General features: G+C 39.4%; 1 protein-coding gene across 1 annotated transcript in view; it reads left to right on the top strand.

Moving 5' to 3' along the window:
- Positions 1–14,013, top strand: part of LOC142832723 (cytosolic beta-glucosidase) — a 127,586-nt gene that overhangs the window by 33,958 nt on the left and 79,615 nt on the right. The window contains exon 2 of the mRNA XM_075943431.1: positions 5,705–5,932. Within this exon, the coding sequence (XP_075799546.1) occupies positions 5,705–5,932 (228 nt within the window). The remainder of the gene's footprint in view (positions 1–5,704; positions 5,933–14,013) is intronic.

Genomic DNA, 14,013 nt, shown 5'->3' with positions numbered 1-14,013 from the left:
CTCACATAGATGTGCCAGCCTCGGCTTCCTGAGTGCTAAGATTAAAGGCATGCACCACCACTGCTCAGCTGAAATTCCTTGTATTTCTTAATAGGATGGAAATTCAAAAGACAATTTTGTTTTCTTCCAAATGAATAATGAATAAATAGCATTTCTCACTGAGAATATTACAGCATTGATAGCTGATATTTGGGCTTGTAAAAGCTCCTTTCTCTAGGCACTGTAAGAACTACATGGGAAACGTGAATCACTCTCTCCTTATTAGCTATGGTAAGGACTGACACTCACCATTCAACAAACACAAGCCAGCATGTTTTCTCTTGTATCAGTCACATGACTCCCCGTGACAATGTCAACTCGTGAGCATGCACTTTTGACTTTCACCTCATGTTTTCACAGAGGTTGACAACTCTGTCTTCATGAAGCCAATATTTGTATGATAGCAACAAAACTGTGAGTTTCTCAGGATAGCGTGGATACGTGTTGAATGTATAATTGCTGCATGAAGCTAATTCGCTAAGGAGGATTTTATATTTTTCCATACTCTCCCCAGCAATAAGTAATAAAGCCAGGAGTTTGCTTTGCTGATATTGCTATAGACAGATTGACATATCACATTGTGATACTCATTGGTATCTGCCGAGAAAGTCACTCAGTCTCTATGTGTCCTGGTTTTGCTATATATTCATACTTCTAAGGATTATCATGAGGAATAAAAAATGTAATAAAAATAAGATATCGCTATAGGGTTGACCCGAAACTAATACTTAACAAAAGACATGTTATAAACAACAAAATGTATTATAAAGTTTGTGTTGCTAAATTCACAATAGTTGAAATAAAATTTATAATTTATGTATATTAAATAAAAAGATAATTTAATTCTCACCATATTTTCACAACCCTGTCCATTACTGTCTCTTGTGAATTTTACATTTATTAACTGTTTGGTTTCTGTAGTGATAAGGGCGGCGGGGCTGCGTCCCCAACACCCCAGCCGCCTGCTCGGCTAGCTTATGCCCTGAAATAATTACACGGACACTGTATTCTTTTAAACACTGCTTGGCCTTTTAGCTCTAGCCCTTACTGGCTAATTCTGATATTCCGATCAACCCATCTCTAATAATCTGTGAGTACCAGTCTTACCGGGAAGATTCTAGGTCGGAGCTTCATCGCGTGTGTCTGCCCGGGAGCGGGGCATGGCGTCTCTCTCAGGCGTCTGCTCCTGAGAGGAAAGCTGTCGAGTTTGAGCTCACTTCCTCTTCCTCTCAGCGTTTTGTTCTGTTTACTCCTCCCACCTATCTTCTAACCAATGAAATGGGCCAAGGCAGTTCCTTTATTAGCCAATGACCTTCTTCCATCAGGTTTCTTTGTGGTTTTACCATAGGAAACTATAGCTAACAATCTGTTACTCATCACTAATCTTACACAGAGAAAATATGTCTTATATACACTTAAAATTTGCTTATCTTGTCTTACTTATGTAAGTGTATGAATATATACACTTACATTAGAAATCTTCTGTATTAGGTTTCCATACTACTAGACAGACCTTAATTTAAGCTGTCTCTCCCCATATTCCTTGTTCCACTGTCCTCTCACGCACCCCATTCAATTCTCTTTCCTAGGTAGATCTATCCGTGCCCCCAGTCCCTTATTCTGTACCTAGCCTTCATTGTTCTACAGATTGTAGCTTGCATATCATTGATTTAACAGCTCATATCCACCATATAAGTGAATACACACCATATTTGTCTTTCTGGATCTGGATTTTACCTCATTCAGTATGATTTTTTTCTCTAGGTCCATTATTTACCTGTGAATTTCATGTTTAAATAGCTGAGTAGTATCCGACATCTAAATGTATGGTATTTTCTTTATCCTTTCATCTGTTGAGGGACATCTAGGTTGTTTCCCAAATCTGGCAGTTGTGAATAGAGTAGCAATGAACAAAGCTGAGTAAGTGTCTCTGTGGTTGGCTGAAGCATCCTTTGGGTGGACGCCCAAGAGTGGTATAGCTGAGTCATGAGGTAGAACAATTTCCATTTTCCTGAGGAACCACTACACAGATTTTCATGGGCTGTATAAGTTGCACTCTCACCAGCAATGGATGCACTTTTCCCTTATTCTACATCCTAACCAGCCTGTGCAGCTCTCTGAGGCCTTGTAGATGTCCATGGTCCATGCTGTCACCAAGAGCCATGTTTTTGTTTGTGGTCCTACTCCAGCCAGGGTCTGTGTTGGTATCTAAGGCCTGTGATACCATCAAAGGCCATGCAGATGTTTGTGGTCTGTGCTGCCCCCTGAAGCCATGTTGATGTCTGTGGTCCATCTTTACTCTTTGCTTTTAACTTGTTCCATCTGTCTTTTATTTTCCTCCTACTTTTTTAGGTTACATTTTATGATCTCATTTCATATTCTTTGCAGGTATATTAGCTATAATTCCTTATTTTATTACTTTACTGTTTCCTTTAGGGATTCTTACAGTATATATCTTTTGGACCTGTCACTATCAAATGATATTATACCACTTGATGTATAATCCAAACTTCTTAACTACAGCCGGTTCCTATTTCTCCTTTTCTGATTTTCACGCTAATGTTGAAATACCATTCACACCTATATATGTTAGAACCCTTACAAAAGCCTGAGTCATTATTCACCCAGTGCCTCTAAACCACTCTGCGCACTTTGTCTTCTTACTTCCTGTGAGATGAATACTGCATTTAAAATATATTTTCTCATTTAAGCCAAAAGCTATAGGTCCTTAAAACATGGTTAAGAGTATATGGTCCACTTGGGAGTGTTACAGGCATGGTTTCAGACCGGACACAATGCGTTAGTGGAAACTGAGTTATTGATGTCACCCAATCAGCAGCTTGTGTGTTGGAACTCTAGTAAGTGCTCCCTACTCTCTGTTCCTTCCAAATCTCCCATTGCTAATTCTCAGTTCAAAGCTTATTTTCTCATAAATGAACTATATATTTTGACATGTCTCATTTGTATCATGTGTATCGAATGAGCTGGTCCTCTTTAGGATCTTTTCTTCTTTGTGATTGTTAAAGCTTCTTTGAGATATGTTAGATGGACCATGTCTCAGAAATGTACCCTTTAGCCTTTATATTTATGGAGTACTGTGGAACGGGGTAGTCTTTCTCATTATTCCGACACATTATGACTAAAATCAGAATTATCTCCTGGAAAGACCTGAACTTCAAAGATCCAGATACAAATGGCACATTTACTACTAATGATAATGATCTTAAGAAAATATTAGTGATGGGAGCCTAACCTTCATTGGTCCACGATTCATGTTATGATTCATGAGCTGTTGGTTAAACACAGCCAATATTAAAAATTAAGTTACATAAACTCATAAGTATATAATTCATAGTAAAGCTAAGCCAATAAACATCATATAAAATATAAGTCATAACCTGTATTTTACTATTATTTATGCTGTGGATGGCCTGTGGCTTTATTTGCATAGAGAAGTTTAATGTGTTTTTTCTAACTGCTCATTTTTTCCCAACCCTGAATTGTATGTTACCATGTAGATTGCTTGAAACTGGCCACAGTAAAGGTTTTGACACCACAGGTATAGGCACATGCAACAACTCAGTGTTTGATTTGTCTTTTTGTGTGTGGTCTAGGCTTTAGTGAGTGATAGAGAAAGTGTTAGGAACACAGCTGGAAGTCAAATCTTTCCTGTCCGTGGCTGGCACATGGTGAGGAGCACAGAGCACTGAGGAAATAGTAGTCTGCTGTGTAAAATGCTTATCGAACCTAGGAAGGAAATGCAGGTGTCACGGACAAACAAGTCAAGTTCTGAAATGTCTTTCTTGCTTCCTTTTCATTTTGTCTGTAGGCGTTACTAAGGAACTCCACGAGAGCCCTGAATAAATTCCCACAAGATTTGTCTGTTCCTTTAACTAAATACCAATCAATAGTCATGAGAGAATTCACAGTTTTGTCAGGTTGCAACCACAGGAGGCAATAGAAATAAGAATTTGACAAAATGAAAACATTCTATCAAAATAAGTTGGTGACCGGAAACTTACTGTAAGGGACACTGTGTGTTATGATTTGTGAAGCGAACGCATATGTCCATTCATGATATGCTTCCACATGTTTCTAAGCACAGCCAACAACAAAATATTAACCAGCACCACACTGCTTGAATTCTCTCAGATTAAGAATCTATCTTTATTAAGTCAAGAGGTCAATCAATAAGAATGATACTAGAAATTTTTATGTTCATGTTTGTGCCTGTTACACACTAGAATAAAACACCAGCAGCCTTTTACCCACCCCAAATCCATAGATGGACATGACAGGGTGACATTGGAGTCTTTGTGTAGTTATTAGTACCTTACCCTGATATGTCCAGTCGCTTTTGCTTTGGTCAGACTCCTCCCTTTAGCATTTTTTCTGTTTCCTCTTAGTCGCCTCTCATCATTTCTTTTATTAGCGATGCTCTCCTTTGGACAGGCTGGGCACTGCGATCGATTTTGTTAGAACTGTTCACAAAATATGAGTCCATAGATTCCCAGTGAGGACCAGAGGGTCCTTGTCGCTGCTACTGACGACTATACTCTAGCTGTTAACGCTTTCTTATGGCGACATTACAATGAAATATTTTAGGTTTGTAAAAGGGATTATAGGTTATATAACACACATCCACCCATGTATCTTCCATCTTGTTTAAGGAGAAACACATAGGGAATAAATATTCTTGAAGGTTCTTGTATTTCTCTCTAATTCCACTTACCCTTTCCCCATCTAAGCAGTAGCCTAAATCAATCATCTAGATATGTGCTAGACTCAGGATTCATAGCTTGTTTTACAGACACTTAAATATATAAAACATATCGACCCTGTTATATATATTCTTAAATAAATAGATTTCATACCAAACTTAGACCAATTTTAAGTTTATAACATTACCAAACCGGAAGAAACCCCCTCTGACATTAGCTCACACTTGGATAATACATTTTCATTTGTCTTTTCTGCCTTTCTGTTAAGGCCAGGGCCTTTACATTAGTGGTTTTACAACTGGTCATTGGAACTGGGTAAGTCCCTCAACCATGTGCACAGTGTAGTCCTCCCGAGAATCACCTTAATTAGGCATAGTGCTCAGTACAAAATATCTGCTGAATTAAGAGAAATACAAAAAAAAAAAAACTTCTTTCAAATACTAGTATCAGCAGAGGACAGCTCCTTGTGTCTCCCCACATCCAGCTGTCCGGACCATTAAAGACGTCCCTGTCAGAAGAAAGAAGAATGAGTCCAAGTGTAGCCAGCAGAGATAAGGTCTTCAGACTCTGATGGGCAAGGGCAAGATTGCCCGTCAACACTAGGAGTAATGTTCTCAAGGCAGCAAAGCCTGGAACTCAAAGCCATTCGTAAGCTGGGGACTGCCTCTGTTTACCGGCTGAGAGAGTTTTCGATAATGAACCATGAAAGGCTGCTATGCAACAGCACTATGCAATAAGTTTTCATTTGCTCCTAGTCAGCTTCAGGGATCAAGGACAGTTAAACACATAACCCACTCATGCATGTTATTTTAAAGGCACATTTTAAAGTTATAAATATGGTACATTGAGTTAATGAGGTATGTTCTTTTGGTGACAAATATTTACCTTCCACATATGTCTCTTGGTGTCAAGACACCGTTTTATTTTTTTTCCCTTTTTCTCAGGAGGCTGGGATGCAGATGGAAGAGGCCCTTGTGTCTGGGACACATTCACCCATCAGGGAGGAGAGCGAGTTTTTGAGAACCAGACTGGTGATGTAGCTTGTGGCAGCTATACTCTGTGGGAAGAAGATTTGAAATGTATCAAACAGCTTGGATTGACTCATTACCGCTTCTCTCTTTCCTGGTCACGTCTGTTACCTGATGGGACGACAGGTTTCATCAACCAGAAAGGCAAGTGTTTCTTAAAAATAGAAGGTTGCAGCTTTAATTCAAGGTTATTGCTGCGGTCTGGCATAATTAATCCGGCATGCTGTTCTGCAGGGTAGCTTTGAAATCACAAGTTTTCAGAGTGATTATAGGATACAGTTTTTGAAATGGGTTTGCATTAGCTTTCTCAATAATATTTTGGTTTGCCTGGTCTGTTGAACTCCTCTTTGGAGGTAGGAGGTGGTTGATGGGTAGGAAAAAGCCTAGAAAAAGGGTTTTGTTTATGAAAGATGATTTCTCAGTGAAGGTGAATTTCCAAAAACTGTTGTATCAAACTACTTTTTCAGTGTGTCACCCATGAGGAATTATGAAAACCCAAAGGAATCGGAAAGACTTGGGAGAATTTCACCTGCACCAAGCTCCCAATGACAGCATAGGGCTTAGTTCCCAGGTCCCCGGAGCTCACTTAGTTGAGATGAAGTGTAAAGTATCAGGTATATCACATGCTGTGTGTAACAGTTCCTCTTGGCATCACTCAGTGTCTCAGTTTCTCCATGAATAGAAAAGAATGCTATAAAAGTTTATACCTCAGAGAATTGTTAAAGATTATAGGAAATAATTTTGTGATTCACATAGTACCTGACATATTATAAACACTTATTAAATGTTAGCTATTCTTCTAATAATGCATAAATAAAAGAAACATTTACTTATGCATTGGATGGCTTACTTAGGCACTTTAAAACACATTTTCTCTCATTCTCAAACCAATAAGGAAGTCATCATCATCATATCCTATAGATGGGGATGTCCAAGTCCACACATTTGGCAAATAGACCTGAAGTCTAAATTTAAGATCTAGCTACACTTTATATATATAGCCTTGGAAACTTAGCCTGGGGATCAAATCTGGCCCACCACCTGGTTTTGTAAATAAAGTTTTACTGGAGCACAGCCATGACCATTCATTACACATCATCGATATTGCTTCCCTTACTGCAATGGCAAAAGTGAGTAGTTGGGGTACAGAGCATATGGCCTACAAAGTCCAAAATATTAACGATCTAGTTCTTTGTAGGAAACGTTTGCCAATCCCATATTCTACAACATATGGTTCCTAAATACACATCCTTTATTATTAGTTGGTACCGGAAAAGAGTGCCTACGACTCAGAGAAGAAGTACTAGATCATGCAAATGAAGTGCACTGAGTAAAATGTAGGGAGCATCTCATAAATACAGGACGGGCAATTTCATGACCTGAGAGTGGCTCCCTTCTCTACATCACCAAACATTACACATTCCCAGCGCCTTCATGATGCCATGGGACTCATATGTGTAAGCTACACAAATCCCCAAATGCAACAACTCATTAGGCTAGTTCCTGCCTGTGCTCGGGAATTTCCAGTGTTTCTCTCATACAAAGCTGGCAATTTCCTCCATGTGAAATGTATCAACAACCATGGAGGCTTATATGATGCTCTGGTCTTTAGGTTTGGAGTTCCCCAAATAGGGATAACCAAGATAAGTAGGTCCATTGATAAATTCAGGAGACAGTAACCAAAATGAGGGCCATTGGTTGAATGTAGAATTATTGTACATCATTAATTGTTTTTTTTTTACTTTGAGCAACAGGTTGTTCAAACAATATGTTGTTCAATTCAAAGATAAACCCATAATTTCCTGTCTTCATCACCCAACATCTCTACCTTATTTTTTCTTTGGTACCATGGTACCTCGAGCTCTGACAATTGACTCTGAATGGGCTCAGTGTCTTGCTTCTTTCATCTCACTGGTTGCCAGTTGTAGTCGATGACCTTTGTGCCTTGGCAGATGTTAGTCTTCTTCCTTGCTCAGCACTCTCCCAGCCCTCACCTGTTTATTACTGACAACGAGGACTTTTTGATACACACTAACAGCTTTGCCTGCCTTCTCCCTTTCTGTCCTCTGGTCTTCTTTCCTACAAATACTACACATCAACTTTCCTAAAACTTGGTCTAATTCATAATAGGCTGGGTCATCTTTTGCTAAAACAGAGATTTAAAAATGTACTTCATTCTTTCAAGGCTAAATAAAGAGTTTCCTGTTTCTGTATCATTCTAGGTTCTAGTTGACTTAGTTTTAACTCACTTCTGAAGCCATCTAAGATGCCATTTCCCCTTGTGTATGTGTATCCAATTTTCTAAACACATAAGTTACCACTTATTAAACATACTATGTACCCTTCACATTTGAAAGAATTTGCTAACCTTCTTCGTGCTTTGAGTGGCCTTTCCTTAACCCCGAATTACACCTGATGAAGGCCTAACCTTCTGTTCAGGCTGAGCATAAATGCTTCCTTTGCTCTAAAATCTCCATCAATTGAAAACAGAAGATTTCTAATCTATCTATCTATCGATCTATCTGTCTGTCTGTCTGTCTGTCTGTCTGTCTGTCTACCTACCTACCTATCTGTCATGTCTGCCTGCCTATCTATCTATCTATCTATCTATCTATCTATCTATCTATCTATCTATCTATCTATCTATCTATCTATCTATCATCTACATATATCTACCTTATAATTTATCTTCAATGTATCTATGTATCTATCTATGCATCTATCTATTTATCTAATCATTTATTATCTATCAATCATCTATCTATCTATCTATCTATCTATCTATCTATCTATCTATCTATCTATCATCTACTATCTCACATAGCACCATGCTAAGCTCACAGGCTATTTATCATACTCTTTACTAATAGTGTTGTAATAGTTGTTTATTTAATTCCACTCAGAGTATATTGAGTATGACTTATGCCAAAAAGACAACACAGATGGAAGGAAATCCCTTGAGTTGCTTACAGTGCAAAGGGCAGATAACTCTGTCTTCAGTGCCTTGTAATTGAGTCTACTTCCTCCCAGACGGAGATTCAGTAAATAGTTTCTTAATTTATTTAGGTCAGTAACAATCATAAAAACCACTGAGTTCAGTGATGATCTCCTTTTATTGAGTGTGTAGTATGTGTCAGTCAGTGTTCCAAACACAGCACTTGGTTTTGCAATTTTATGTTCTGATTAGGCACATAAGTGAACCTCCCTAATATGGGCCATGGGCATAATGCTGGGTGCAAAAATTCCAAGTTATGACTTAGTTCAGCTTATATCTGACATCAAAATCCTATTGCTCAGGATTTAGTACACCAAAAGCCAGGCAAAACCATGTGAACTCTACTATAATTTTGCTTATCAAATAAGTAGATGTTCCATGTTACCAAGACTTTTTGCATTCATGGAGTTTTCAATGAGTTTCCACTTGGATGGTATAGAAAAAAATGATTAAAAAAAACGTCAGAATTGTGACCACCAGCAGGTTTATAAATCAGCCCGACCATTACCTTTCTAAAACACTAGAATCCTGAGGGCCCTGATTGGTAATGTCTCTACATACAGCTAAGCAGTCATCAGAAGTGGAAGTGGATGTATATGAATACTCCTTTTATCATCCTGGTTTAACATATTTGATGAATATATTTATATATTTTACTATAGATAAAACTGACCCAGACTCATTGTGGTTGTTAACTTACCGTATGAAACATGCTCTGCTTTTTCTCTCTACAATACCCAAATTATGAAGGTATTCTCTCTAAAGACTTATTTATCTATTTGTTTATTATGTGTGTTGTGCAGAGGCAAAAGTGTGTATATATGCACATGCTTGCAGATGCCAGAAGACAGTCTTTGTAGGATTTTCCTCAGGCTCATTCCCTCCACTCCCTTTATTTGATAGAGTAATCCCTTTTGACCAGAAACTTGCCAAGTAGTCCAGGCTGACTGGGCTAACCAGTGAACTTCAGGGATCTTTCTGTCTCTGTCACATCAGCCAAGTACAAACCTGTCTAATCACATCCTACTTTTAAAACTCCTGTTTCTGAGAACTGAACCCGAAGTCCTCAGGCTTAAAAGGCAAGCACTGTACAAACTGAACAACTCCTTTGCTTTTAACCAAGGATGTTAGCTAGAGGAGTATGGAACTGTGCCAATATATCAAACATGGGGAGTCAACTTAACATATACAGAAGTTGGTGGACAGTGTGAGTCGGTGACCTGAGTTCAGGAAGGCAGAGGAAACAGAGCATGGAAGCAGAGGCACAAAAGTGGCTTGAGTCAGTTAGGTGATCTGGGGTTGCTGAGGACAGACTCTTGCTAAGTGCACGTGCTGATCACCTGGCCACCAGACAGAGCTCTTTTTGTGTTTGGCCTCAGCACTAGCTGATTAATAGTCCGGACCCTCTCCTGAACAAGAGGGCACAGGAGGTGCTTACAGGAGGTGGAATTTCAGCAAGCAGTTGCTCATTCTTGTGCAGCGATCTGTTGAAGAGATTGGAATGGTTTAAACTCAGAAGGGCCATTGTGTGCCTCCCATTTAAACATTTTCTCAAAGAGCATGTAAAGAATTAAAACAGAACAAAATAAAAAGCCTTCTTACTGTCTTTGCCCAGGAACACAAGGCACACACACACACACTCTCTCTCTTTGTCTGTCTTTCTTGCTCTCTCGCTCTCTCTCCCTCCCCCCTCTCTCCCTCTCTCCCTCTCTCCCTCCCCCCCCTCTCTCTCCCTGTGTGTGTGTGTGTGTGTGTGTGTGTGTGTGTGTGTATGTGTGTGTATGTTTGACTACCCACACCAAAGTTTGATTATGGGACATTTGGAACCTTGTAAAATTCTATGTTCTCAAAATGGCAGAATATTTTACAACGTAAGATTGCGGCATAGCTTTTCTTTTCCAAATGTCAAGTTTTCAAGGTTTAACAAGAAAAGAATGAGCTGGCAACTGGAATCACATAGCTCTGTATTTTTCAGCTGTCTACGTGCATTTTCATATCTGCCACAAATGTAGGTTTTTATGGGATGACTAGGAGACACAAGTCTTGGAAAAAAAGAAAAAAAATGTGACTAGACACGCAGAAATTCTTGTTCACTTTAAGACATCAAGTATAAGAGTATTTAGTAGGAATGGCTTACATAAGCTGACTAACTAACATCTTCCGTGTATTTTATGCTCAGCCTAACTGAAGACTGAATAATGTTTCCTTACATGACAAACAAGCTCTTGTCTTGAATTTCAGATGTGATGAAGACAGTCCCTTTGCTGGCAAGAGAAACGTTGCAGGAAGGGCATGAAGATGAGATTATCTTGGACAATCTGTGGGAAGCTATTGTAATCATATGGATTATTAAGGGAGGGAGGACAAGTGGTTAGTGTCAGAGGGGATCTAAGGATTGAGACAGATTGGAGAGGGGAGATGAGGTGAAAATGGAGGAAGAGGCTGTAAGGAAAGCAGGCAGGAGAACTCTATAGCCCAGAAAAGGCATGGAAGGGCATTGTTCCAGAAAGTTTGCCAGGAGAAGGTGTCTCTATTGTCATCGTGACCTAAATCTCTTGAAAACTATTTGTATTTCTGGCCTCTATATCCATAGACAGTTTATGTGCAATTTATTACAGCAGCAGAAAACTAAAACAGTCCTTGGACCATGTAAGAAACAGGTGGTATGAGCCAAGGGGTGTGACTCAAAGAGAGTTAGCACATATCTGATAGACGTGGACACGGGATCAAAACAAATTCTGTTCATTTGGCATGCCTGCTAGCCTCCTTCCCTCCCTCCCTCCTTCATTCCCCCTCTTTCCTCACTCCTTCCCTCTTTTCCTTCCACTTATGTGTCCTTCATTCTTTCTTCTTCCTTCCTTCCCCATCCCTGTCTTACTGGAAGCAAGCTTTCTAAAACTTCTAGCCGTCTCCTCTTATAATGAGTTTCCCTATTTCTTTCTTCTGTATAATCCTCTTCCACTGCCAGGCACTGCTCATGGGAAAAGCTCATGCTTTGTGAGGTTTAACTTCTGTGGCCTTGTGGAAAAGGATAGCCTTGGCCAGTTGTTTTTCTCTCTCGGGGAAGTCTGGATTTGATCTAGTGAGAAGATTGAGTTAGTTGGTAGCTTGTGCATGGATCTGAAGCCATGCTGGTAGATGCAATGGCCTTTGGGGGACCATGGTAAATGGGTCACTAAGAGGCAGCTTGTTCTGAAATGGAGGAAACAATGAGCCATATTAAGAAGAGACAAGCCACCAGGTGGTGGTGGAGCATGCCTTTAATCCCAGCACTCGGTAGGCATAGGCAGATGGATTTATAGGAGTTTGAGATCAGCCTGGTCTACAAAGAGTGTTCCAGGACAGGCTCCAAAGCTACAGAGAGAAGCCCTGTTTTGAAAAACACTACCACCACCACCACCAATGTCAAAAAAGAGGCCCCCGTGAGACAAATCACTTTAGCATCCAAGTTCCTTGGATTCCAGTTGTAGTTAATTTTTGTTGCCTGCTGTCTGATATTGTCATATTATTTCAAGTAATGCCCACTTTACCACCTCAGTCTTATACGCAACTGCCCTATGCTACCTTTGTATGTCAGTTAGTCTCAGATGGTGTATCTTTCCTATGTCTCAGATCTACTCCAAGTTTTCAAAGATTAAATAAATAGAAATTGGCTTAATTAAAACAGAAATGTGATACTGAGTATGAGAGGAACTTGTAGAAGTTTTACTTCTTCAGAGTCAATCTTATCTGGAACAAAACAGAGTCAAAATGACTTTTCAAAGCCAAGACCCTCAGTTTGGCAACAGGTGGTCACCTGAAAACATGGATGGTTAGTTGTCATGAAGCCTTCCTTACCAATTTCATTGATAGTGAAACTCAACACCTTCAACTATATGATCTTAGTCAGTTCTTATAATGGCCGCAAGGTGGCACTGTTAGCACCTCTCTTTCATAGATGAAGACTGTATGCATGCAGAGGTCAAGTGATTTGTCCAAGCTCCTTTCACTAAGTTGTCTGAATACGGCGCTCTGCTGTCTGAATATGGGGCTCTGCCGTCTGAATATGGCACTTTTCTGTCTGAACATGGGCTCTGCTCTTAGGCTCACATTCCAGCTGGGGATACAACTCCATGGCAGAAGGCTTGCCTAGTGTTCACAAAAACCTTAGGTTCGATCCCTCCCTATTAACACACACACACACACACACCACTACCATTCACAGAAAAGTTGTAAAAGTTTCATTACACCATCAAGTAAACTGTATAAAGCTGAAGCAAAAAAAGGTGTTCCATCCTAGAATATTCCATATAAATTATGCAACAGAGAATGAATATCTAAACATATAAAATGTATTTAATGCCAACTCGTGATTATCATGTTGCTCAAATTAAAACTGATTGGTTACCATTAAAGAGTCATCATAAAAAGATAATAAAAAGATCTGATATTATGACTAGGTCTGAGTAGGTAGAAGTTGAGGCTAGTGAGAAGTCACATTTTCCTAGTTCAAGCACGTTTGTAAACAGGAGAAATGATGTGGTATAGCAGAGGAAAACTCAGACAGTGTGGGGCTGAATATTGTCTATTTCATTTGACAACACCAAGGCTCTCTTGATATGAATTTTCATGTGTGCAATAGGAATAAAATTGCTCCTCCCTTGGGCTTAGTGCTAGAATTAAGCATAAGTGTGTGGTATTTAGTACATATGGTATAGCTTCAATGAAAGAAGCTCATATGCAAGACAAGCCAAAGAAAAGAGTTTGTAGAGGAGCTGGAAGCTTACTAATACCAAGGTCAGGAGATGTACTATATCAGTTTGGATATCACAGTCACAACATGGAAAACGTGGATTTATATTGGCCAAGAGATGGGTTTGGAACACTTTTTTTTTTATTGAGCGAGAAGAGGAAAGTTTTATTTATATATTGGGGGAATTATACTGCTTTTCCATTGCTACCAGAATCAACCATCACTGACTCAAGTGCTTAAACCAACAGAAATCTGTCACCTCAGATCTTTATCAACTGGAATCAAGGTATCTATCTGCAGGGCTGTGTTGCTTTCTTAATTACTATGAAGTGGGGTCTATCTCGGCTCATGTGTGCAGTTGGTACTGAGGTCCTCCTGTTCTTGCTGGTTTATATTCTGAAGGCCACTTTCACTTGCTTTTATTGGCTTGAGGCTGTTTTTATTCATCTTCAAAGCCACTGGTGGCAAACAAGTCTCTCCTAATATATCACAGTCTCC

Source organism: Microtus pennsylvanicus, chromosome 12 (assembly GCF_037038515.1).
Source record: "Microtus pennsylvanicus isolate mMicPen1 chromosome 12, mMicPen1.hap1, whole genome shotgun sequence".
Taxonomy (NCBI): Eukaryota; Metazoa; Chordata; class Mammalia; order Rodentia; family Cricetidae; genus Microtus; species Microtus pennsylvanicus.
This window is presented reverse-complemented; position numbering and strand designations above follow the sequence as displayed.